This window comes from Microtus pennsylvanicus, chromosome 5 (assembly GCF_037038515.1).
Source record: "Microtus pennsylvanicus isolate mMicPen1 chromosome 5, mMicPen1.hap1, whole genome shotgun sequence".
NCBI lineage: Eukaryota > Metazoa > Chordata > Mammalia > Rodentia > Cricetidae > Microtus > Microtus pennsylvanicus.
In genome coordinates, this window is record NC_134583.1 from 46,315,044 (window position 1) to 46,341,804 (window position 26,761).

General features: G+C 45.1%; 2 protein-coding genes across 4 annotated transcripts; one reads left to right on the plus strand and one right to left on the minus strand.

Annotated features, from left to right (window-relative positions):
• Positions 1-202: 202 nt before the first annotated feature.
• Positions 203-3,382, plus strand: C5H11orf42 (chromosome 5 C11orf42 homolog). The gene is made up of 3 exons (XM_075971759.1): positions 203-274; positions 2,180-2,978; positions 3,249-3,382. The coding sequence occupies exons 1-3, from the start codon at positions 203-205 to the stop codon at positions 3,380-3,382; spliced, it is 1,005 nt and encodes a 334-aa protein (XP_075827874.1).
• A 310-nt stretch (positions 3,383-3,692) lies between these two features.
• Fhip1b (FHF complex subunit HOOK interacting protein 1B) lies at positions 3,693-25,967 on the minus strand. Of its 3 annotated transcripts, none has more exons than XR_012910583.1 (12): positions 25,832-25,967; positions 15,407-15,735; positions 14,651-15,292; positions 14,126-14,284; positions 13,874-13,960; positions 13,506-13,673; positions 10,741-10,820; positions 10,349-10,554; positions 8,982-9,773; positions 6,578-6,779; positions 6,280-6,442; positions 3,693-4,204 (listed from the first exon to the last, which is right to left on the minus strand). XR_012910583.1 is itself a non-coding variant. In XM_075971757.1 (12 exons), the coding sequence occupies exons 2-12, from the start codon at positions 15,542-15,544 to the stop codon at positions 3,852-3,854; spliced, it is 2,925 nt and encodes a 974-aa protein (XP_075827872.1). In that variant the 5' UTR covers positions 15,545-15,735; positions 25,832-25,967; the 3' UTR covers positions 3,693-3,851. The 3 variants fall into 3 exon arrangements, 2 of the variants coding, with proteins under 2 accessions (XP_075827872.1, XP_075827871.1); XM_075971757.1 differs by having other exon boundaries at positions 6,601-6,779; positions 10,391-10,554; XM_075971756.1 differs by having other exon boundaries at positions 6,601-6,779.
• Between the last annotated feature and the right edge of the window lie 794 nt (positions 25,968-26,761).

The window sequence follows — 26,761 nt, forward strand, 5'->3', positions numbered from 1 at the left end:
ATATTATGACCTGCAGGCTGCAAGGAAGCAGTAGAGTTACTATCCTCTCTGTATCCAAGGCTCCATTGCCTAGCAGAACCTTTATGACCTCATGCTGAAGTAGATCACAGCCCAAGGTGGGGGGCGGGGGGCTTACCTCCCTGGGCAGCTTAGGGGTTCCTGCAGCAGCCACTACCTGGCCCAACCCCTCCCACTCCCTACCATGTTGGTCAGTAACCCCCACCTGCTAACACTAGATGAAGCAGATGCCACTTGGACCCTCATCAAGGATAAGGTAGGTAAAATAAGGAGGCTAAGAAGGAAGTGGCTAAGTGTGACCAGGCTGATTCTTAGGTGGTCTCTGTGTAGAAAGAGGTGGGACATCTAAGACAATAGTAGCAGCAGTAACTGACATATAAAAGCACAAAATAAACAAACACCTGAGTGAATGAATGAACTGAGGATGAACAACTAATTTAAGACAAACATCAAAATTCTTCAGAGGAAAAAGGAAAAAAATGTGTATTTCCAAGCTTAAACCACCATCTTAGAGAAGCAACCATCAGACTTGAGGCAGCAGCTTAATGGCCCTTAACAACCATTGCTTGGAAATATGCTCACCACAGAGGCAAGGGAAGCAGAAATAAGAGAGCAAAGGATTTTCCCAAGATTAAGAGTAATTGGTTTCAACAGTGCTAATCTGTATCTACCCTAGACATGCTGAAATTATAGTGAACATAAATGAGGCCTTCCTCCATAGGAAAGAAAAAAGAAAACCCTTCTTATATTATCTCAGTGAATAACTCGGGGCAGAGATACCCAGAGTAAGTGGGACGACTTCAAACAGAACAGGGCACCTCTGAGTGCCCTCATTTCCTTCTTTCAATGTACAGGCCAGCATTTCAAAAACAGCTTTATGGTACAAAGTAAGGGCAGGGCAGCTTCAGGGGCCATTGGATGAACTCAATGTAGGAGCACAGATATGTGGGATCTGGTGGATAAAAAGTAGATCACTTAGAACTTTTATGTGCCCTTGCTCTCTAGCATAACTGAGAGCCAGTCAATGAAAGTTTGAATGGATGGCTATCTTAATAGCTAAGTTACTACTAAAGAGGATCTTACAATGTTCCCAGGTACTCTCAATAACTGCTTACCAGTTACACATACTCCAAACAAAAACAGGAAATAAAGAAGGATAAACCTAAGGAACTAAAAACCCTAAATGGATACTGGAATGAGACAAAGATTAGGCCTCACACACAGAAACAACTATCCCTTGCAGGTTGGGTAGAAAACACAAAAGAGGTAACTAACCCCCACAAACAACAGGCATTGTAAGCCTGCATCTGTGTGTCCTTTCTCACTAATATCCCATCTCCTAAGCAAGATCTTTGAAGATTCCTTTTTTCCACATTCATGATGAGACTAAGTTCTACCAATTCTGTGACTTCGACTTCCCATTACCTTAGCTCAGGAAATAAAATCATGTTTTGCTTGCATTATTTCAACAGTCTTGTTATTTCCCTTTCCCGCTTTATAACTATGAAAAATCAGTTCTCTTCTTCCTGATCCCATCTTCCACCCAGAGCCTACAAATGGCTTTCCATTGGCCTCAGGATAAAACAATCACTTATAAAAGGCTTACACACACAGCGTTCCATAAACTAACTCCTGTGTGCCTTCCCTCTTCCTACCTTAAATGCAAGCAGTATGAAATTATGTGTTCCTAAATGTACATGATTTGATGGTTCTGGGATTTTCCCTGGCTGTCCTTTCTGCTAGGAATGACTACTGCCCAACCTGCTAATCCCACCAAAGCTCAAGTACTGCCACTACCAAACGTCTTTGACCATCTTTCTATCAAAGACAAAGGCTGTTAAATCACTTGTCTTTATCTCAAACTGCTATCATTTTACTTAGCTAACTACTGTTCACATTTTTGTCTCCTCCATTAGCCCAAGCTACTTTAGGATAAGAACGAAGTCTCATTCTTTCATGTATCCAAGTATCTACCATAATCTGGCACAAAATAAGACATTCAAGGTTTTACTACAGAAGGGAACTAGGTGATAAGTGTGGGTCTATGTATACCATAGAAATGTACTTAAAGAGTGAACAGTGGTGGGAAGGTCAATTTAGACAACACAAGTTAACCTCTGACCTTAACTCAGACCCTGACTTATAAACTGGCCACCTGCAGGTCATCGAGGAACGTTTTGGGTCCAATGTAGTGGCAGTACCTTTCCTGTCGGATGCAGCCTGCTATGATCTACTGGGCGTTCTAGTGAAACAGTCCCGTCCAGCCCACACCCGCCTAATTTTGCCAGGCCGGCAGGGTCGAAGGGCACTGAAATCAGTAGGGCTGCTACCAAATCTTCTAGAACAGGTAGGGTCTGATGGTGTCTTTTCCCATTGCACTCGGGAATACTCACCAAATGGCCAAGCTGAGATAGCCTATGAAGAAATGAGAATGTTGGATGGGCAGCCCTGCCGGATCCGCCTACATATGGGAGGCCTGCGCAAGAAAGTTGCCTTCCTACTGCTACCACCAGGGCAGGTGAGCCTACAGCAGAATCTTCCTTGGCTCCGAAGCACCCACAGCATCTACATCATCTACCAGGTCTTCTCCTGCACCTGGCTGCAGCTAGGGCTGTTCCCGACAGCCCGTGAGCCCCAGCTGCTCCGGTTACAGCGGTCATTACCTATTGCTTTCTCCTGCCTCAAGTTTTCACTGCAGCCCAAGGGTGTGCTGGGACCACAGAAGTCTCTAACCAAAGACCCATTGCCCCAAGGAGCCATCTGGGTTAGACCTAGCCTTAGCATCTTATCAACTCTGGCCCCCACATCAGTACCTGCTGATACCCTTGAAGTTGCTGATGTATCTCCACCTGTCCCAGCCCCACCTACACCACCTCCCCAAGAAGGGCCAGAAAGCAGACCCACCAGATTCTCCTATAAGGGTCGAAACCCCTTCCGGAGGGGCCCCTATATGCTTTCAGGTACTGCTAGAGGAAATGAAGATGAGGGATGGGAAAGACCATTGGAGGGAGAGGGTACAGGGAGTATACCCTATGAATGGGTTCAGCAACCGAGTGTGTACAGGACCCTTATGAAGGGACAGACCTGAGGGAGCCCAGGGAGGGTGAGATGGAAGCATGACCCTGGTAAGGGTGTGTGGTGGGGGGATGTGTGTAACAGAATCAGAGGGAGGGACTAGGGCGGAAGATCAGGGCGGGCATGAGTCAAGCTGTGACTATCCCCAACCCTAGCAGAGAACTGGCTCTTCAGCCCCCGCAACCCCGCACCAGGAGCCCAGGGTGGGGGCCCCGGGGACCCCGACCGGCACTCCATGTCCCTGCCCCTGCTGCAGGGTCTGTCCTCGGAGTTCGACAGCGACGAATGAAGCTGAGGCAAGAGATGCAGGGGGCAAGGCCCCTAAGATCTGACATAGGGATACTGGTCCCCAATAAACATCAGCTGCTGCACCCCCAAACCACCTTGGGCCTGTGTGCTTCTTCCTTCTGGGATGCAGAAAATGAGTCTCCATTTTCCCCTAAGCATTAAGTCCTCTCACTTCTAAGAGTAAGTGAAACCCAACCATCAGTGTTATCACCAGAAAGGCCCCCTGATGATTCATGTTCCACCTGCATTCAACCTTCACAGGGCCACAGCCCCAGAGATAAAGGGTGCCAAAGAAGAATGAGCACAAAATAGAGATTTCCCTTTTATACATATTGCAACAAATTCTCATAAAACATTCATCTGAAATAAATTAAAAAGTCCATTTGTCACTGCCTCCAAACATAAAAAGGAGCCCGTGTCCTGGAATTCAGCCCAGGCCACAGAAGGCCCTGATTGTCCATGGAAGAAAATTAAGGATTGAGAGGCCCAAAGCCTGAGATGGGAGGATACTCCTCTGAAGTATCCAACAAGAAAGGCGAGGTGACGGCATGGGCCTGGGAGATGGCAGCCAACTCCTTGAGAAACTCAGGGAAAATGACTGCACAGTAGACAGCGTTCTTGACTCGCAGAGCCTCACCTTGTCGTTCAGAAGCCCCGCTCCGGGGGAGCAGAACTGGGGTTGAAGCGCCTGGAGAACCCCCACCTAGTCCAAATCCTGTTCCTTCTCGCCCAGGTTGAAGAACCTGTGCCGCCTGCCGGGCTCTGGTGGGACTATGTGCATGCCGCAGGAGTAACTCCCCCAAGGATGGCCTCCGGCTCCTCACTGAGAAGAAACAGGAGTATCAAGAAGGTGCTGGGATTAGGGAACCTGCCCTAGTCTGGGAAACAGATTCCCCAACCCCCTTAGGTTCTTGAACTTCTCCCCTGGGTTCTGGAAGAATGGAAGGACAAGATGGACAAAAACTGAATTGAAGTTTCTTTTTTGTCTCAACTCTAAAAATGACTAAAGATTTGAGACAGGAGTTTTTCCTCATACCAAAATCCTACTTGCTCAGCATTTCCCCTCTATCCAGTCTCTTCAGCAGCCAGTATTTGAACTACTTTATTCCCAGCTACAACTCCTTCCTTCCCCATGACCCCTCATCCTAAAGAATTTATTCTAACCACTGTTAGATGGCTCCCATACATAATATGCCCCAACTCTGTGTTTCCTATCACTCTCTAGAGCAGTGGTTCTAAACTTTCTTAATGCTGTGACCCTTTAATACAGATCCTCATGTTGTGCTGACCCTCAACCATAAAACTACTTTGTTACCATTTCATAACTGTAATTTTGCTACTGTTCTGAACTGTAATATAAACACCTAATATGTAGGCTATCTGATATGCAATCCCCCAAGGGGTCACGACCCATAGGTTGAGAACCATTGCTCTAGCACCACATCCAGCCAATTACTTCTACTTTGCTCTGACTACCTAAAGCTGACCTACATCATCTGCTCCTTCAATACCTACATGTACAACTGCAATTCAGGGATGGCTTCATTTCTTAATACTCCACTGCCTGTCTAGGATCCGTGTCCTTATACTAACTACTACCTCATCACTCACCAGTCCCCGCCCAATACCACCAAGACCTCCCTCCCGCTGGGTATGCCGACAGCTTCACATTTGTTTCTGTCTAACTTTCTGGATTCCATCACTTAAGTAGCCTAGACTCTAGCCCCTCAATTATGGGAAATGTCTCTAATCGCCACCTCTAACAGTGCTTACAGAAACACCATACAGACTTATTAATCTTGCATTCAGAGCCTTCACAACCAGGGTCTCACTCAGCAACCTACCTTCATTGGATCCATTAGGCATCTTATATCTATCTGCAGCTTCCTTCGGCTACAATTTGTCATTCCTACTTTTTTATCCTTTCTGCCTTAGTTATCTCCACCTGGGAAAACCCTGAAAATACTTCTGTGATCTTCCCTATGCTGACTTCATGTTCTTCAATCATTAACTCAACATCAATAATTTCTTCCCAAGGCTTCTCTCTCATGCACTAAACTATGAACTTAAGAATATCACATGTAATGCTTCCTTAGCTCCTAAACTACCACCAAATCCTGTCATATTTAATGCTTCCGTATCTCCTTAACCACTGATAATTCTGTAAAAACCTGCTTCCCAAGTAGTAAAAGACAAGATCTCCTGAGTACATTGGGAGCACGGGGACAACGGGAGAGGGTTGGAGGGGAGGGGAGCGGCAGGGAGGGGAGCAGAGAAAAATGTATAGCTCAATAAAAATCAATAAAAAATAAATAAATAAAAATTTACAAATTAAAAAAAAACTTCCTTCTCATCTCTGCTCTACCAGATGCTTGCTGCCTTTCTTTCTCACTACTCAAATTCAAACCTCCCTGGTCCTGATTGTTCTTCCTGAATCCCTTCTCTTAACTCCAATTCATCTGCAATCAATCACTTCTAACAATAAGATTTTAAAAACCTCTCCTAGTTTCTTAGTGTCTGAAAGAAAAATCACTACTTCTACTCGAAAAGCTTCCACTCTAAAAGCCTCTTACTCTGGCCAGACCTTTCTAGCCATATCGCCAATTGCTCCACAGCCTTGTAAAGCCCCCCACTCTCATCATTCGAAGGCAAATACCACATCAAGTTCTCACAATATCCAATACCCAAGAACTTCTTTCTCTTTCCTTGTTCTTCTACCATTACGTAGGTTTTTGTAGATACTGACAATTAGGGTCTTAATATAATGACTCTATTCTCTGACTCAAAACCTGGAAAAACAAAAAATGAAGACTCAAACTCTTCAGTTTCTGCATCTTAACTAACTTGGGCTAATGAGGTGTCAGGGAGAATACGGAAGGATTGTCAATTAGTCCTTACCTACAGACTCAGAGCGGCGGGGAGCAGGGCCTGCTGTAGGACCTTCAGCCCAGTCCAGCTTGCCACGAGCAATGAGGTACTTCTTGGCTTTGGATAGCAGAGCAGGGAAGTCCTCCTGGGAGGCTGCAAAGCTCTCAATCTTATTCTTCACAGATCCCAGCACCTATGAGACACAATTTTAGAATGTTTCCAGTGGTTTCACACTGACACAAGCCTTCCTAGCCCCACTGCACCTGTTCCCAGGCCACCCAAGGTCACTCTAGCTGTGGGCCTAGCCCACCACTGAGCCTGGACGCACCCATGCATGCATGCATCGCACACCTGCAGCAGGGACTTGACACTGGGCTGGAAGACCATGTTGGTGTTGAGCAGGAAAGAGCGGAGCAGGGGCTGGGGGTGACAGGCCAGCTGGGCCACCAGCCCCGTCAGCAGGAAGTTGACATAGACGGAGTTCTGCAGCATGTTCTCGAGTTTGGCAAAGAGCACAGCCATGAAGGGGCCTGGGAAGGGGGTGGGCACAAGGATACAAAGCCTGAACACAATGCACATCGCAAGCATTCTTCCCCTAACAAGACCCCCACTAGATGAAAATTATATGAGTGTGTTAAATGACCTGTGACCACTTTCTCTGGACCATTAAGGTATCCAGATGCCAGCATTATAGTATTATGACTGAAGAGTCAGATCTTAAGCTCTAGAGTGTAGACACATTTCAGATTTCAGATGTGCTCTGTGACTTGATAAGTTGAAAGCTTGACAATATTTAGTTTCCTATTTATAGTAAAATAACTATACCTACCTCATAAGATAATTAAGAGGACCAATGAGATATCAATGTCAAATATCAAGTACAAGAGCTGGCAAGTTTTTTCATTTGATTATAACCATATCCTACACTGTATTTCTCAGTTTTTAAGAAGCTTCATTCAAGAACACAACAGAAGAATACACAGAGAACCAAGTCACAAAACTAGTTCCATGTTAGGGAGAGCAACAAAATAGTGGTCAGAAAGAAAGCAAAAAAGATAAAACAACAACAAAGAAAGAGACTGTGAATTTCAAAGCAAGTAGAAGTCTTTAGAGGTACAGAGACAGTATCAGTTTTGTCTTTCAGGAGCAGGGAATCAAGGAGGTAGACTGGGCTCTACAGGAATAGAATAGCTTAGTTCGGAGGCATAGGAAACTGACTCAGGATGAGAAGAAGGGATTAGCATTCTATCCTAGGAGAAATGCCTAAAGACATAACATGACACTGGACCACTGAAGCCGTCACAGTATTTCCGATGAAAGATTTTTATAGAAAATGAATATATTTAAACTATGATAGAAGAATGATGTACAAGTGGTGAATTCTGAAACAGATTTTATACCACCATCTACTAGAGGTATCCATAGGACTAGTCTTAGCCCAGAAGTAATACTAGCTTAAGGGTCCAAACAAAATCCCTAGCTTTATCCTTCTGTTCATTCCCTGGGAGTATCTTCTAAGGGTTAATGCAAAGAGTACAAATGACTTTACAAAGAAAAGGGAAAGAAGCATCAATTAATACTCAAAAGACTCTGGAAAAACCACACCACAACCTAGAGGTACTGAGCAGAAAAGAAGCGGAGCAGAAGCTAAATGAATAGGAAGACAGTTTTCTATAGTGTGCTAAAGAAGGAATATGGCTCCAGACAGAAGCAATCCCAGGTTTATCGAGAAATGCAGCACACAGACTTGACTCTTGACAACTAGGATAGGTGGTGCCTTACTGAACTTCAATCTTCCATGACCCACTAATAAAAATCCCAGGGAAAAGCTACCATTTGTTATGTTTTTACAATGTGCCAATATTAAATTGAATGATTTTTCATGTACCAATGGTAGGCAGAATGCTAACTTAAAGGGTGCTTAATCTAAACTCTATAGTCTTAACCCTAGCCACTATACTGCTTCCCAGAGATTTTGTTTTGTTTTGTTTTCCCATGCTAAGATGTAGATTACAGCTTGATAAAGACTTGTCTTGCTCACAAACAAAACAAAGAAGAACCAGTCCAAAATCTCAGGTTGGATCTAGCTCCAGGGGATCAACCCAAAAGGGCCTATCAGGTACACTTTGTCATCACCCACACACTCCCAATCCTTACTAATCATATGTTCTTAAAATAACTGTATTGGACAGTCATGGCAACCAAAAAGGTACAAGACAATGGATAGGAAAATGAAATCAGGCCCTTCTTTGAAGAGACAGAGAGGAAGGTGCTGAACAGAAGGGAAAGCACCAAAAGAGCTGAGTCCAGGGCCATTAAAGACCTAGCAGAAGACTGGTGGGAATGGCACAAAACAGAGGTGCACATGTGTCTTTCGCACAGAATAGTACAAACATCATTCATGTGGTTCAGATATATTATTAACCAAGCACAGAGCATCCTATTTACCAATCCCAGGAAATGGCCAGACTAAAGGAAAAGGAGGAGCATGCATATAAGGACAAACAAGGCTCAGACTTAAGTCAATATACAAACTAGCACAAGCACGGAAACACATAACAGAAACATGAGGACACAGTATTACATGGTTGTATGCAGAAGGGACTCAAGCAAAATGGATCAGGGCTAGGCAAACACACAGAAATGGCACAGCCAAAAAGTCTTAGAACTCTGCACAAACATGTTGAGAACATGCAAGTGTACACAGAAAAGGCTTAAGTTAAATAGCTTACCAGTGAAGGGCTGGCTTGGCAGCTGGTGCAGAGTTCGCAGAGGGCTGCTGAGGAAGGGGCCAGGGGGCTCAGGAGGGCAGGTGAAGCTCTCGTAGGCCTCCTCCTCCTCAGGAGGTAGTGGAGGCTCTAGGGGAGGCTCTGAACCAGCTCCGCCATTGCTCAATGCCACCTCCAGCTCCCGGAGCTCTTGCCCAAAGCTCTCTAATCCTGCCATACCCTCAGAGGTACCCTCTAATAATTCCTTAACTCCTTCCTGTGGCACCAGTCGTGGCACCAGACGAACCTTCTTGGCTCCTTCTGGCCATGGTCCTGGTAGCCCATTGAGCTGGGGTGGGAGTAGGTGGCCAGGGGTATCCCCTACACCCACAGCTAGCCCCCTACTCCCTAGGTTTTCCTCCTCCCCTTCCCCCACATTGTCCCTGTCCTCCTCAGGCAGTAGGCAGCGTTTCTTAGTCCGGGAGCCAAGAGGGTTAGGCTCAGGAGGGGGCCGCTCGCCATCATAAGGGGCAGACCAGGTTCGGCAGGCACGGACACAGCGGTCTACACCACGGCGAGCCTCACGAAGATACTCCAGATAATTGTCTTCTAGCTCACCAGGCTCCTCTGCAGGGCTAGGCCGTCGGCCAGGGCTGGAATTTGGGGATGCATTAAGCCCTGGGGAACGTGGTGCTGGACCTGGGGACTCAGGACCACCTAGGCTCTGCTGCCGAAGAAACAAAGCCAGACGGGATGGTGTGGAGGGCCGAGGCACTGTTACCACTGAAGAAGAATCAACACTTGGGCTTCCAGGGCCTTTACAGGGAAGAGAACATAAGCAAAATCAAGGAGATACATCAAGAGGAGTGAACAAGAGATATAGAGGCTAAGGAGAAAATAGTGAGGAAGCAGAAACGGAACTATTTTGATAGCTAATTCTCCAGTCCCCAGACTAATTCACCCTAATCGATCACCCCTCACCACCTCCATCAATGAACAAAAAAAATGTAAACAGAGCCAGGTGGTGGTGGAACACGCCTTTTTATCCCAGCACTTCTGGGAGGCAGAAGTAGGTAGATCTTTACGAGTTTGAGGCCTGCCTGGTCTACAGATTAAGTTCTAAGACAGCCAGAGCTGTAACACAGAGAAACCCTGTCTCAAAAAAAACAATAAACAAAAATCAAACAAAAGAACCCACCCAAACAGAACACATGATGGAAATAAAGGAGAGAGGCAGACTAGGCCTTTCCAGAAGTAATTTATCTGGGAAGTAATTTCTCTGCAAGACCACTCATCAATCTCCCCAGAAATGGAATTCCTCTCACTGTCACCTTCCTCCCCTCACCATACCCCTGCTTTCTCTCTAGGCTCCCACAGAACCCAGGCCATACCCGTGATGTCCTCCCTTCTCCCTGCCTCTCTGCTAGGCCCACCTCGTGCCCATGAGGCATGCTCTGGACGAGGTGGGCTAGGGGCATGGTGCCGACAACAGCGAGGGATTAGGGAGAGAAACTTGTCAGCTGCTCGTCCATAAAGATCCACGTCACGCACAGCTGGCTTCTGGCTCAGCATCACATGGTTACATGGGACAAGATACCTGGGAGATAGCAGAAAGAAAATATGGCGTCATCAGGAAAGACAGCACCTAAAAGCAGGCCAAGTGAACTACATTGCTAAACTAGGCTCAGGAAGACCCTCATAAGCAATCCCAATACAGCCCCATCACCCCAACAAAACTAGGCCCTGAGGGTCAGCCATCCCTCAGCCCTGCCCCCACAGGTACCTGAGAACCAGCTGCAGCAGAACATCCTCACAGCTGAGGTTCAGAAGGGTCCTGAAGAGACTCAGAGAGACCATGCAGAGCTGAGGGGGAAGGGGAGGGAGGGAGTCACCATAAAAGCTGTCTATCCTCCAAAAGTATTCACCAATGGGAAATCTCATTCCCCCAACCCCAGGCCTAGCCAATCACTCCAAAAACAGCCTATGTACCAAAGTCTAGCACATACACAGTATGTTCTGTATTAACCAGATAAACACATAATCTTTGTGAACAAGACTTTACTAGTGTCAGATCCACTAGAGTTCTACAGACACTATACATAACTGGACTGTCAACATACTGATTCCATCAATGCTCCAAAGAGACCCCAAGAAAACAGACACTAAGAAACACTATACCAAAGCAAATAATTCACAGGAAACTACAGCAATATTACAGTCAAGTAAACACCTGTCAGAAGAGACTGTAGTCACATAGTAATTGAATGGCTGAATCCCAACTGGGAAGTAGGTGGAGTCTGAGTCACCTCTCCAACCCCAGTGTCTCTGAGGAGGTGGGTTAAAGAGAAGCTCAGGGCCACTGACAGGAAAAGGAAAAAGTAAGTGAGAAGGCCAAGAGCAGACAAACCTTTTGTTTTAGAAAAAGAAACCTTACTCATTTCTACCTAGACAAAAATAACACGTACAGTAAGCTAACCTCACTGCTCTGAATCCCTACAACATTTTATACTTTTCTTACAGCAAGTACGTCAGACATCTTGGTCTTGTATAGTCTGGGCACTGCTTGTTGGGTGGCTGTGAGAGAACTAAGTGGATCGATAGTAAGAGAAAGTTCACATTTGGGGTAACATGGATGTCCTAATGACCACTTTAGCCAGCAATGAGATCTCAGACTCGCTTAAGAATGGTGGGTGAACAGGAAAATAGGTCTTCAAAGAGCTCCTGCCTGAACCTATAAGCATTTTACTTGGCAGACCAGAAGAGACTTTACAGATGTGATGAAAATTATGGACTTTGTGGGCCTTACAGTGTGGCTCAGTGATAGAGTACTTATTTAGTATGCATGAGGTCCTGGGTATAATATACAGCATCATAACCTAAAATACACAGTGAGACTGTCTCAAAGATAAAAGAAAAAGAAGGCCTGGGAAAGCAGCTCAGTGATAGTGTGCTTGCCTTTGCACACACAAAGCCCTGGGTTTGGCTCCCAGGACTGTATAAGAAAAAATTGTAAAGAAAAGAAAAATTGATAGGGGGGGCTCAAAATATAGCAGGGATGTAACCCATCATTGTTGGCTCCAAAGATGGAAGAAGTAGTCAAATTGGGGATGCACTTCAACAGACAGCAAGAACAGTCCAAATATGTACTCCAGAACTAAAAGATAATAAAATGTTTTAAATCACTAAATTTGTGGTAATTTGTTTTGATAGCAACTAATAACTAACCCAGATAACTTGTCAGGCTCACAGACAAGTTAGCCAAAGTGGCTCACTTAAAGGCACAAAAGCCAAGCTAACTACCTAAAAGGACTGGAAAGTAGAAATCAAAGCATTTATATATTTAACATGGGTATCCTTAAATCAGAAGAGAACTGGTTCCTCTAAGAACCAGAAACTAAGAAGTACAAACCCAAGAACATGAAAAGTTCATAAAAGAAAAAAAAAATCTTGAAGACTAACAGAAATGCTAGAGACTAAAAACAATGAAAGAAAACCAAAAAGGTTAAGATTAGGATGAAAGAATGGCAGATAAACACAAGAAGAATGGAAATAAATCTCAAGAAGGAAATTAACTGTCAAAGCAATCCAGGAGGTCAGACAGAGCTAATACCATGGCATGCTCTATCTTTAAGATAAGAATAAAAGTTTATCTTTATAAAATTAAGCATCTCATATCAGAAACATACCCACCTCTTCTTTTCTCTCCTCTCTCTAAAATGCATGACTGGAATCTTCTCCACTCTCACTGCCTTCTCCCTCTAGCTCATTCCATCTCTAGTCACAATACTCATTCCCTGTTGCATGCTGTTCCCTCTGCCTAAACTGCTCTCCTTACTTAATATTCAATAGCTGACTCCATTATCTTAGGCATAACATGACATCCTCTGAAATGTCTTCCCTGGCCAATCCATATTTTTACTAAACTTTTTTTTGCACAAATAGTAACCTCAATTTTCAACTATTTTAGTAACTTAATTTGATATTTATACTCTCCATAAAATGAGCTCTAAGACAGCAGCAGCAGTAACTACCATTGTGTTCCTAACACCTAGTGACCCAACAAGATGTCATTATCAATAAACTTGTGCAGGTAGAAGGAATCTAAGTGGGCAGGTGGATGGATATGTGCCCTAACCACAGTTCAAATGCAGTGAATCCAAAGAGAAGAGAAGGCAGGCCAACAAGGAAAAGCTGAACCATTTATTATTACAGACACAAAACTCAAAGCACTCTTCTATCACCCACAGCAACTGAGAGAGTATAAACAGCTTAAAGGAACTATGGAGCAATACATAACAATCACTGCACCACGGCAAAGCCTCTGCCCATAATGGATGACTGTGCTGTAGATGAACATAGTATAAAAACAGGGAAGCAAATTAAATTCTTTACTCAAAATGGCTAAACTTTAGTACGACAAACTGCCATGCTAAAGTGAATACCAGAGTCAAAACTCAAAAAAAAGAGCAGAAACACCTTTGGACAACAGAAATCAGAGAAAGATGGCTCACCCAGGTAGTAAGCCAGGACAGAGTTTAAGAGCCATACCCGGGAGTTGCTGCCAATACGGGCAACAAGGGTGTCAAGGATGGTGTGGGTGTCATGCCGGTGTAACAACAGGAATCGCAGGAAGGTACGGAGCAAGGCAGGCTCAGAGATGCTCCGCAGGAAAAGTTCCAGGTAGGCGGTACTGGCAATCATCTCCTCCACAGAGGTCTGGATGAAGGGGAGGCAAAGCTTGGAGACTTAGGTTTCCCTGCACATACATGGCTCATACTCCCTGGGTTCTAGGGAACAAGAAGTATCAGAAAGGGAAAAGAGGAGGAAAACGCTACCCAACACCTCCCATACTACTCATTTCACTGGTCAACCACACAGCAGTCCAGGTCCTTCTCTGCCTCACCTATCATCCTTACCTTGTGCAGGGCAGGGCCCATGACAGGCACCAGGAAACCATTATGGATATAATCAACCAGCTGCTTCTGCACCAGGGGGTGAGCTACCTAGACAGAACAAGAGGGGAAAGGGGGGATTATGAAGAGTCTACTGCCTGGAAGAGAGCAGAGTAATATAGTAAAGATAGACATCCTAACCCCAGGAAACGGACCCGCTTACCCCAACTTCCCAGAAGCACCAAGGGTCACACTCCTTAGGAACCCTAGTCCTACCTGAATGACTGCATTGCAGAACTCTAGGGAACTCATGAAGAGTGCAAGCGCTGGCACTCCTATCCAGTCCTCCCGTCGCAAGCAGTGCCAATCATCCCCTGGAACTTCAATCTTTCGGGGCAGTGAGGAGTATAGGGCACTTAGCCCTGTGGCCAGCACCTAAGAAAGATTACCAAAGATTCAGATAATGTAACGGCTTTGGGAACTAACTAGTCATAAGATTTGAAGGGAATACAGGTTAAAAAACACTACCAATGCTGATAGCAAGTTGCCATGTGTCAGGCCCTCACCGACAACACCTGCTATCTAGTTATGATCATGTTTCACCCCCATTCCAACTCCAAGGAGTTGCTTTCAAATCTGAAATAAAGGTCTCTCTCTTCCTGACACCTAGCCTTTCCACATCTCCTGGATAGGAAGATGATGTTCAATGTCCACATACATGCCACACCCTACTCCCCGGAAGATGATGTTCAATGTCCACATACATGCCACACCCTACTCCCCATCCTAGGGTTTGCTAACCGGACAGAAATAAGAGTGATCTGCGATGTAGCGGCCCACAGTGGGGCTCCCATCTGAGAGAGCCATGAGCAGAAGTAGAGCATCACGGGCCTGCTGACCCAGGGTGCCTTCTCGATGGACAAATGGGACAAGGCGAGAAAAGAGGAGAAGACGTGGAGCAGCTCCAGGCTCAGGAGGTGGCTGCAAGAAAAACTCGAGCAATGAAGGCTCCCGAGCAACACACACACACAGTTGGCTGAGAAGTAGCACCAGGCCTTCATCCAGTGCTGGGCTACTGGGCACAGGACGACCACAGGCATCCAGCAGGGCAAGCAGAGCCTCACGAACTGGCCCATGCCGCAACAAAGGCTGGCGAGCTTCGCTCACAAGCATCTCAAATAGTTTCAGCTGCTCAGCCCGCCGTTCCTCAACTCCATCCCCAAACTCATCCCATTGCAGCTGCCATGTCAACACTCGGCTCAGCAGATCTTCACGCAGAGCAAACTCTAGCAGGGGCCCAGGGCCTGAAGGGGCTGAAGGGATTGCTCGATCCTCTGCCAGCAATGTTAGCATTTGGTACGTGTGGTTTCGCACAGCACTGAGATCATCAGCTGTGCCTCCAGCAGCTGCCCGAGGGCCTTGCCGCTCCAGGATTCGCACCACCTAAGGCAAAGGACAGAAAAGAAGAAAAAATGGGGTGATAAGAACACAGAACTCTGAAGGTTACGACTACTAGGGTGAGTAACAGACTAGGTATTTTGTCATGGAGTCTCCTACCTGAGACCAGTGATTCTTGAAGACCATGAGGCATGTCTCAGGGTCAGCCACGACAGGGGTCTGCAGACTGGCCCCTTGAGGTACACGGTGCCCAGGGACCCGGGAGGCCAGCCTGCTCAGCCAATTCATCTTCTCCATGAGGCAGGCTGGACAGGGCCAGCAGCCTGAGGACTATACTTTGAGACTGTACTAGCTGGAGGCTTTCTCCACTTTTGTCTCCAATCTGCTTCATCCGGTCTGTAGGAGCCAGTAGCTGGCCATGGAGCCACAGATTACACCTAACTGGAATAGCAAGCCCAGAGTTCACTGCCCAGTCCAGAGCTGCAAACCTAATTCAAAGGGAGAAGATGAAAAGGATAAATAGGAGCCCACCACTCTCAGCTTCCCTGGAAGAATAACTCAGCAGCTTTCCACTGAAAATTCCACATAGCTGGTGGCAGTGTATACTTTTAATCTGAGAGCATGGAAAAGCAGAGGCTGGCAGACCTCTGTGAGTCTGAGACTACAGTTGGTCTACAGAGCAAGTTCCAGGACAGCAAGGGCTACTCAGAAAATCCTGTCTCAAACAAAACAAAACAAAACACAACACAACAACAACAAAAGGAACTCAGATCCACACAGTCAGCACATGAAATTTACATGCCCAAAATAGAACACATAATTTCTACCACCAAACCTGTAGCTTCCTCAGCCTTTTCTATCTCAGTAAATGTCACCAATGCTCACCTACATGCTCAGATCAAAAGTCCGGACATGGTCCTTTTTTATCCTTTTCCTTCCAATATCTAATTCTACAACAAATCTTGTCATTTCAGAAGATTATGAGTTCAAAGCTAGCTTGGGCTACATAAAGTTCAAGACAAGCTGAGGCTACAAAGTTATGACTTTGTCTCACAAAGAAAATAACAGATAAAAAAAGAAAATTAAAATCATGTCTCACTATTACAATAGATTATAGTTCAGTTTTGAGACAGGATCTCATATATTGAACAGGCTAGCTTTGAACTCACTATGTAACCCAGGCTGTCCTCAAATTCATCATCCTCTTGCCTCAAGGCCTCACCTTTGCCAATTCTGTGATTAAGGGATGCATGCCACTATGCCTGGCTTAAATTGCCCTCCTAAGAGTTTAGTCTCCATTCGGCAAGCATAAGTTGTAAAACCTAGATTTTACTCCATCTCTCCTCTACTGGACAGCCAGCGACTTCCTATCACACTAGTAATCGCCCTAACCCTAATCTACAGAAGCCTAGACAACGTAATCTCTCTGTCAGTCTCCTCCTCACTCATAGTTTGGTCACAGGTCTTATTTCCTATTCCCTGAGCCTAGAATGTTCTGCACTCTTCCCCTTACTCCCACAGTTCCACTTAAATGCATCTTAGAGAAGTCCACCTTACTTAACAATTTTACAAATAGTTTATCTTCCTACCTTCATTTTCTAGCTTCTTAATCCCTTCTTAATAGATTCTATGATCTGAAAACTATCTATCTTACCTATCTTCTTATCTTCTCCATGAAAAAATCAGTTCTTTGAAGGCAGGATTTGCCTATCTTACTTTTTTTTTTCTTCTCAAAACAGGGTTTCTCTGTAGCTTTGGCGCCTGTCCTGAAACTAGCTTTCCCAGGCTGGCCTCGAACTCACAGAGATCTGCCTGCCTGACCCCCAAGTGCTGGGATAAAAGGTGTGCACCACCACCACCCAGCCCTTAATTACTTTTTTTAACCTCAGTGTCTAGAATAGTATCTATCTGTTCAATGTTTGAATAAATATCTGCTCAATTAATGGACAAATAACATGCACCAAACTAGCTATTAGCCTAACACCTTTTCATCAGTATTGTCTCTAATGAGTAAAAACTCTTCAGAGGAACTATGTGGTTCAGTCATGTTTCCTTTTTAGACTCAAAAGGAACTTAAAGAACCCAGAAATATAATAGCAGTCCCATACTCTGACCTAAGGTTACACTAACCAACACCTCCTTTCATCTATTTCACTCAGTCACCTCATCACAACTAAAGGAAGGTGGCAACTGTGCCGAAGGACACCTTTTATAGACGAGATCTTATAAAGGGAAGGCCAGTCCTAAAGATCAGGGAAGGTACATTCAACTGATTAACTCAAGGTATAATGGTACTAATAAAGTACTGGGCACTCTGCTAAGTAAGCACTAGAAACACAGGTTAAGACAAAAATAGGGTTGGGTGGGCGAAATACATAGAAATATTTGCAAACCACTTTGGAAATCAGTGTGGCGGTTTCTCAGGAAATTCGGGATCAACCTACCCCTGGACCCAGCAATACCACTCTTGGGAATATACCCAAGAGATGCCCTAGCATACTACAAAAGCATTTGTTCAACTATGTTCATAGCAGCATTATTTGTAATAGCCAGAACCTGGAAACAACCTAGATACCCCTCAATGGAAGAATGGATAAAGAAAATATAGAATATATACACATTAGAGTACTACCCAGCGGTAAAAAACAATGATATCTTGAATTTTGCATGCAAATGGATGGAAATAGAAAACACTATCCTGAGTGAGGTAACCCAGACCCAAAAAGATAAATATGGTATGTACTCACTCATAAGTGGATTCTAGCCATGAATAAAGGACATTAAGCCTATAATTTGTGATCCTAGAGAAGCTAAATAAGAAAGTGAACCCAAATGAAAACATATAGTTATCCTCCTGGATATTGGAAATAAACAAGATTACCAGGCAAAAATTGGGAACTTGGGAGTGGGGGTGGGGTGGGGGCAAAGGGAGATGGGGAGAGAAAAGTGAGAAGGGGAGGATGGGGAGAGCTTGGGGGAATGGGAGGGTTGGGATGGAGGAAGGGTGGATATGGGAGCAGGGAAGTATATATCTTAATTAAGGGAGCCATTTTAAGGTTGGTAAGAGACTTGACTCTAGAGGGGTTCCCGGGTGTCCAAAGAGATGTCCCCAGCTAGTTCGTTGGGCAGCTGACGAGAGGGAGCCTGAAATGGCCCTATCCTATTGCCATACTGATGAATATCTTGCATATCACCATAGAACCTTCATCTGGCGATGGATGGAGATAGAGACAGAGACCCACATTGGAACACTGGACTGAGCTCCCAAGGTCCAAATGAGAAGCAGAAGGAGGGAGAACAGGAGCAAGGAAGTCAGGACCACGAGGGGTGCATCAACCCACTGTGACAGTGGGGCTGATCTAATGGGAGCTTACCAAGGCCAGCTGGACTGGGACTGAAAAAGCATGGGATAAAACCGGACTCTCTGAACGTGGCGGACAATGAGTACTGACTGAGAAGCCAAGGACAATGGCACTGGGTTTTGATCCTACTGCATGTATGGCTTTGTGGGAACCTAGTCTGTTTGGATGCTCACCTTCCTAGACCTGGATGGAGGGGGGAGGACCTTGGACTTCACACAGAGCAGGGAACCCTGACTGCTCTTTGGACTGGAAGGGGGGGGAGGGGAAGTGGGGGATGGGGGAAGGAAATGGGAGGAGGTAGAAATTTTTAATAATAATAAAACATAAATATTCAAAAAAAGAAAAAAATTCAGAAGTTACAGCATATAGGCAAATAAGGAAGCTGTGAATAATATTATTAAAATGAAAAAAAAAACTAAGAGCTAAATCTTAAGAACACCAGGACTTAGGGAAGCCAAGTGTGGTGGTTTGAATAAAAATGGCCTCCACAGGCTCATAGGAAATGGCACTATTATGAGGTGTGGACTTATTGGAGGAAGTATGTCACTGGGAGTGGGCTTTGAAGTTTCAAATGTTCAAGTCAGGTCCAGTGTCTCTCACTCTTCCTGCTGCCTGCTGATCCAGATGTAGAACTCTCAGCTCCTTCTCCAGTACCATGTCTACCTGCAAGCCATGCCTCTAAACCTGTAAGCCAACCCCAATTAAACATTTTCCTTTACAAGAGTTGCCATAGTCATGGTGTCTTCACAGCAACAGAAACCCTAACACACACAGAATTTGGTAAGAAAGATTTAGCCAGATGTAATGAGTGCTGCATGTCTATAATCCCAGCACTTGAGAAGCTGAGGTACAAAGATAGTCAGTTTGAGACCAGCCTGAGTTATATAACAAGATAATTTCTCAAAAAAAAAAAAGAAAGAAAAGAAAAAAAAAGACAAAAATGCCAGGCATGGTGTATGTATGCCTTTAATCCCAGCACTCAGGAGGTAGAGGTATATGAATTCAAAGCCAGCCTGGACTTACATGGAGAACTTCAGACAAGCTAAGGAGTACAAAGAGAGACACTGCGCCCCTCCACCTCAAAAAAGAAAAAAAAAACACGCACACACCACACAAGACACCAAAAACAGTAAAAGTAGTCAGAAATTAAAGGAGACATTCAAAATATAGCAAAATAGAAATCAAGAATGTTTGTTTCAAGAGACTGGAGGGAGATTGCCTAAAATCCCATAGAAAGAAGTAGAATGAAGATAGAAAACAGTTCACTGGTTTTATTGAGGGTTTTTTTTTTTTAGATAATCTTATAAAAAAAAATTCAAGAACAACTGAGAACCAGAGAAATATATGATGTATTTTAACAAAGTTCAGTGACATAGAAAAAAAAAATAGGGCAGTTTGTGTTTTAAAAAAAAAGGGGGGGGTCAAGAGTTCATATGGTTCTGATCTGAGTGCTGGCCCAGGCCTGTACTCTAGGACCTGGGAGGCCGGAACAGGGGGAAATCACAGTTCCAAGCCAGCCTGTGTACAGTGTGTGCAGAAGAAGAATTTGTGTCAAAAATGGGGGGGGGGGGGCTTTCGTTTGGGTTTTGAGTAGGAAGCTTCAAGTCTTTTTTGTCAACTGAGAAAACAAGTCTGAAGAAAGAAAAGTTGATATAATGAATAAATAAGTTAGGAATAACAGACAAAAACAAGGAATAAGATATCTGAGAAAGAAAGGCATATACCACCTTTTCAAGAAGGAAGGAAAACTAGCACAGGATGAGAGCAAAATCAAAGGGAAGTATCTACAGCCTTACCCCCTAGTCACCCCTCACTCTGGAGACCAACAGTCAGGGGAAAGGAGTGAGACAGCAGAGAAGCCAGAGTGGATTTCATAAACAGCTTCCTATAAACCATCAAACACGCCCACACACTAGCAGCTATGACCACAAAGGATGCACTGGAAGAAGTACTTATAGTCCCAAGATTTGAGGTCCCAGGAAGATACAAGCTAAGAAATGCAAAGCCCAGAGTTAAACAATAGAAATTCTTCCCTCTAACTGCTACTAACATTTCATGTTGGTTTCTTTAATCACTGCCTATACCTTTGTAAATATAGTCCCATTATTAATTAAACTCTTGTGAAACCCAGCCTGAGCCATCTGCCACCTGCCAAGGAGCTTGACTGATACAAGAATATCACTGTTTACAGAGTACTCTCTACAATGTATCTCATTTGAGGACTGAAAACAAATAGAACCTTATGCTCAGAAAAGAATAACACAAATAGTAGGTAAGGCATGAGCTCTGAAATTCCTCAAACAAAAGTCTGAATCTCAACGCACCCTGTTCCAGTTATGTGATCTTAAACCACAAATCTGAGCCTCTTTCCTTATCAAAAATTTCCTAAGAAAATAAGTATTCTTTTTAAGAATTAAGTAAGAGAACAGCACTCTGGGCATAAAGTACATATTCTGTAAACTGTTTCTTTACTCTTTTCCTTTCTGATCCTGTTTGACCAGGGTGTTCCCATCCCTGAGATAAGAGATCTAATCTGCTCTAATGTGTGTCTCTCACACTCAATCCGCAGTAAACCCAGCAAAATAATATGTCCAAAATAAACCCCCTCCAGGTTCTGAAAATATAAAAAACTCCTATCTTGTAATATATCTGGGGTGCCCTCTCTTGCTCCCCTGCTTAACTACCACAAAGCATCTACAGATGTAAGAATGACCCCCCACCCCGCTTTAGCCTTTTCTTATTACCTCTTGTAGCTCCTGAAAAATAACCACTTGGAATATGCATCTCAGAAATCAAAACTAAACACTTAATCTAGGCTTTGCTTAAATACTTAAAAATACAAAAGGCCTTGGTATTCCTGCCACCTATTTAAACTACAAGCAAAATTCAAGACAAGATAAAGAAGGCAGAATTGCCATATAGTTATGACACCCTTTGTCCCACAGCAAAGTCCAAAGAAAAGATAGATCCCCCCCCCCATTTATCTGCAGTTTCAATCATAAGACGAACAAGAAAGAAGCAGTTAATTTCTCCAATCTACACATGGCCAGTGTCCGCCACTCTCCTCAGGGTCCAAAACACAATACAGCTTTATAGGCCTACACAGCAAAAGGTGTCAACCAACCTCAGAAAAGCAGAGACAGGAAGAGGCTCAACCTCAGCCTCCATTAATAACCTTTGCCCTGGGAGAGGCAAAGAGAAAGAAGCAGGAAGGGACTTGGGAGACCAAATGACCTTCCAAGAACAGATCTTTTCCTAAGGAAGGGGGATAAGGCTGTTACCCCAAACACTAAAAGTGGAAAGACCTGATTAAACCTGTAGAAATACAGTGGGGTGGGGGCACCTAATAGCCTATCTGGACCTCAACTCACACGTACCCTCCCCGCTTTTACATGTCTCAGACAAATGGACTACCAGGATATGAACCACCTCCCCAATACTACCTGGGCCTCTTGCAGGCATCTGTTCATCTGAGTGGATTCCCATAGGCACAAAGTGAACTCGTAGCACACAGTAACTGCCTTTACAACAGTGGCTCCTCAATGTCACACAGTTATCTCTAACCCTGTTGTTTGAAGGTGACAAAGAGGATGTCAAAGACTGGGTGAAATTGATCCTAAAGGGTAAGAAAAGTTCACTAGGCAAAGAAAAGATGTTCCTAGAAGAGGAAGCAGCTTTTCAAAGATTTCAAGTCTAAAGAAGCAACATGTTTGTTAGAGAACTGTGAACAATTTATTCAAGCTAGAACACAAGGGAGTGGCAACAGACAAGGCATGAAGAGGTGAGCCGAGGTCATATTAAGAAATTTGGATGTTGTCCTACATGCTACAAAGAGCCAAAGTTTTAAAGCAGTGTAATTCCGTGCTTGCATTTGTATTTTTAGAAAGATCGTTCTAGGAATGGGCAAGAAAAGACCAACTTTTAAAGCTTTAAGGCTAAGGTTGGTGAAGATGTGGCAATAGAGATAACGGAGGGGAAAGTATATAACCATCTTAGTGACTAAATTTAGGAGGAGAAGGAGCAGAAAGAAAATGACACCGAAGCCATCCTCTGGATTGATACAAGACACATGGATGCAAAAATGGGTCAGGGCAAAAACTCTTAAGTTCTGTTCCAGGCATGTTAATTCAAAGATATCTGTGGATAAATATACATACATGGATATGTATACAGAACACAGGAAGAGACTGAGACAGATAGAGAAGTAATCACATCACTGTGACATATTCTTTATATTTCCATATTCTCCCTCTAAACTAAAACTGTCATTCTCTCTCCAAACCAAAATAAGAGCTCTGTGCAACTCTATGAAAGTCCTATGCAACTTCAACAACTTATTTCTATTGTTACCTTATGTTCCCAACAAGAATTTACTGAATGAATGAATAAATGAATGAATTTGTTTTCCAAGTCCTAGTAAGAGTGGCTGGCATATGAACGATATGGGAAAATGGCTACATACACCACCACAAAATGTTTCTATCAGTACAGCACCCGCATCCACGTCTCGTCCTCTCCGACCTACCACAATCCTCTATATATCAGAAGTCAAACCCCATTTTAAGCGATGCGTTACTGTGGCAACAAAGAGTTTAGTATATCGAACAAAAAGCTTTCCAGATTCTGTGCTTTCTCTAGCACAATCGAGAATTTAGACAAATCCTAAGAATGCTCTAACATGCCAGCCAAGGCTACATAGTGAGACCCTGTCTCCAAAAAAAAAAAAAAGAAAGGAAGGAAAGAAGGAAAGGAGGGAGGGAAGGAAAAGAAAAAGGAATTATTTAACATGTGATTATGAATATGCACCAGATAATATACATGCCTATTCCGTGTCATTATCACGATATTAAAGCCCTTGTCCCTATGACCACTCTCGGTCCCCTTAATCTCTTTTGCAAGTAGACAATTACAAATCATAAAGCTATACTTCTTGCCAGTATGAGGTCCCCAATTTCATCACAATTTTTTCAACAACTATGTCATGTCCTTTCCATCACCTTTCCTTTCTCTTACAAACCTTGCTTCCTCAAGTAACTAGCACTATGAAGACGCCAAACTCTGAGTGTCTTGTCACTATCCTGTGTGACCTCTAGTTGCTGAACCTGACTCATCTCTGAAATAAAATCCCTTTTTCTACTTCACCAGGTATCAATATAATTTCAGCAAATTTTGAGGCTGCTACGTAAAGAATGAAACTTTAATTTTAAAATGAGTTATTATTTAATATGAAAGCATGAATGCTATTCAGATACCTGAAGTTACATAAAATAACTAAGTACATATTTCTTCCACCTAAAACAACACACATACACCACTATCATTCCAAACGTCAGGATTTCATAAACCTGTGAAATATTTTTAATTAAAAATATGGTGGTCAGCCAGGCTGTGGTGGTGCACGCCTTTAATCCCAGCACTTGAGAAGCAGAGGCAGGTGAATCCCTATGAGTTTGAGGCCAGGCTGGTCTACAAGAGCTAGTTCCTACAAGAGCTAGGACTGTTGTTACAAAGGGAAACCCTGTCTCGAGGGGGAAAAAAAATATATGGTGGTCACTTCTTATTTTCATGATTTTCTTTAAACTTAACATCTACTTTACCAATATTTATTTCTTCGGTGAAGAGCAAAGAGTACCTTAACACCAAAAGAGTAAGAACAATAACCTTGGAATAAGGTAACCCCACCCCCTTAGCAGTACTGGGGATCAAACTCGGGCCTTGAACACAGTAGGGCACTCTCCCTCTGAGCTGCACCCACAGTTCTTTCTTCCGATCTCATATAGATGTGCACGGCCAGGAAATGGATGGCTCAGTGTTGAGGGACCATTATTCACCAGCCTGGTATACTTGTAGGTCCTATAAGTTCTGATAGTCTGGGCAGGTGGCCAACAGATTTATCATTGTGAAGAAGGACTCTCTGGCCTCCAGAAAGAAGAAAATATATCTATATCACAGTTTAAAGTAACTAGCTCCGAAGCTGATATTCTAATTCTCAAGAGATGATCTTCATAGGAAACGATGGTTAAGGAGGCTCACAGTGCCTCAGCTACCTCGCCGACTGTCAGTAGAGAAGACCCAGTGATGGGAAAATGGCCATTATCACTCACAGAGTGAGTCCAGCTTTGCAAACTTCATGTCTGTGTGGGTTGGTAAGGAGATGGGCTTATTAGATTCAAATAAAATGAACTCGGTTACAGGGTATAGAGGGAGGGATGACCTGTGAACGAATAGAGGAAACTTTTCAGGGTGATACAAGTGTTTGGCATCTTGGTTTACAAGTGTGCACGTACGTCAAAGCTTATCAGTTTAAAGGAAGAACAGTTTATTGTGCAAAATTTACCTCCACAAAGCAATGTCTTGTTTTTGCTTTTCAAACTCCCGAGGAGAGTAAACCTAACTGCAGGTGACAAGCCATGTGACTTAGATTTAGCAACTGCGTCCAATATAGATGACAACCACGGGTAAAGAGGAATGGAGTAAGGGAGTCAAGAAATAGGCAGAGAAAGTAATACAAGCAGTTCTATCTCTCCACCCCTCCCAAAAAAACTTCGTGAGGGTCTCATCTTAAAGTCTGCTTACGAAAGCGGCACCTGAGGAAACTGTGCTTCAGTTATTATTCTGTGGAGGTCTAAACCTCAAACATTTTCATTACCATAGCTATTATTGCTCATGATGCTGTTTTGTGTTGGTTTTCCCCCACTCACAGGGCAGCCATGTGCACAACAAATGCACCTGTACTGTCCTTCCTTGCTCTAAAACTATTGCTGTCCCTGGAGAGGACTGGACATCCGAGAAGGCCCCGCAACCAACCTCATCTCTTAGCCAAGTCTTACAACCCTCGGCCCCTCTTTCCTCTTTTGCTCTGCCTTCTACTCCTCCATCGAGACACAGCCAGCCCCCGCAAGTTCCCGCCTTGGCCTTTAACGCTCCTCATCCTCGCACAGGCCTTACCCCCTCAACTCTCGTCCCAGGACGTCCCTCACCTTCCCAAGCTCAGCGAACCCACACCCTTTGCAGACGGGGGTCCATGAGTTCCCCCAACCTGGCCCTTCACAAAGCATCCCAGGATCTCCTCCGCCTGGCTTCCCGGTCCATAGGGCCCAGGATGTCCCCCGCCCCTACCTCAGCCGCTCGCAGCAGCCCCTCACCACCTGCCAACCCCTCACCCCGTCCCTCACGCCAGCAATTCCCCAGCCCGGTGCCGTCATCCCCAACCCCTCGGCACCTTGCGCCTGTGCGCGCGCCGCGCCCCACGCGTCGCTCTCGCTTGCACCACGCCGCCCTGCCCCGGCCTGTCGGCGGCCGGGCTAGGTGAGTTCAGGCCGCCGCCATCGCTCCTCAGGCGCACCAGCCGCGCCCCGCCCCGCGCCACACGCAGCCCGCGCCCCCGCGCACCTCACGCAACCGCCCAGCGACGCACGGCTGGGCAGCGGCGTGCCAGCTCATTGGCCCGCCCAGGCCCCAGCTAGAGCGTCGACGCTCGTTTCCCAGCAACGACCGAGCGCAGGGGCGGGGTCGCAGTCCGCGTTCCGAGGAAGAAGCGCTTCCACACCCGCAGGCCCCGCCCCTTCCCGCCTCAGGCTCCGCCCTCCTGAGGATTCCGGCCTGTCATAGGGGCCGACCTGAGAAGAGGCGGTGGCCTGCGGGCAGGGGCGGGGCCTGAGGAGAAATCTTGGCACCGGAGGGCTGAACTTGTTCCTAGGGAGGGACAAGCCTCGGGACCGGGAACGACCTGGCCTTGGACAGCACCCCACAGGGGGCGGAGGCGAGGGCCAGGGCGGGGGGCGGGACCACAGGTCCTAGGCGGTGCTCCAGCGTCAAGTGGGCGGGGCTTCTTTTGAAGTCTGCGCCAAGGGCCAGTCTGTGGGCAGGGCCTGTGGAGAAGGCATCTAGTCTGTGCTGACTGCCACCAAGGTAGCTTATTTTCGCCAGGCTTCTGCACGCCGCTTGGATTCTTCCTTCCTATCCGCGGGGACCGCCTTTTCCTGGCCTCCCCAAAGCTTCCATGACCCCGTAGAACGCCGAATAAGTTCCTACACGACAGCCTGGGTTCCTGATCCATTAGAACCGGTCTCTCCAACAGTTAGAACGCAATATCAGGGCTGTAAAAGGAGAAATCTAGAAGCAGGACTTAGCGTGATATCTGGGCACAGAA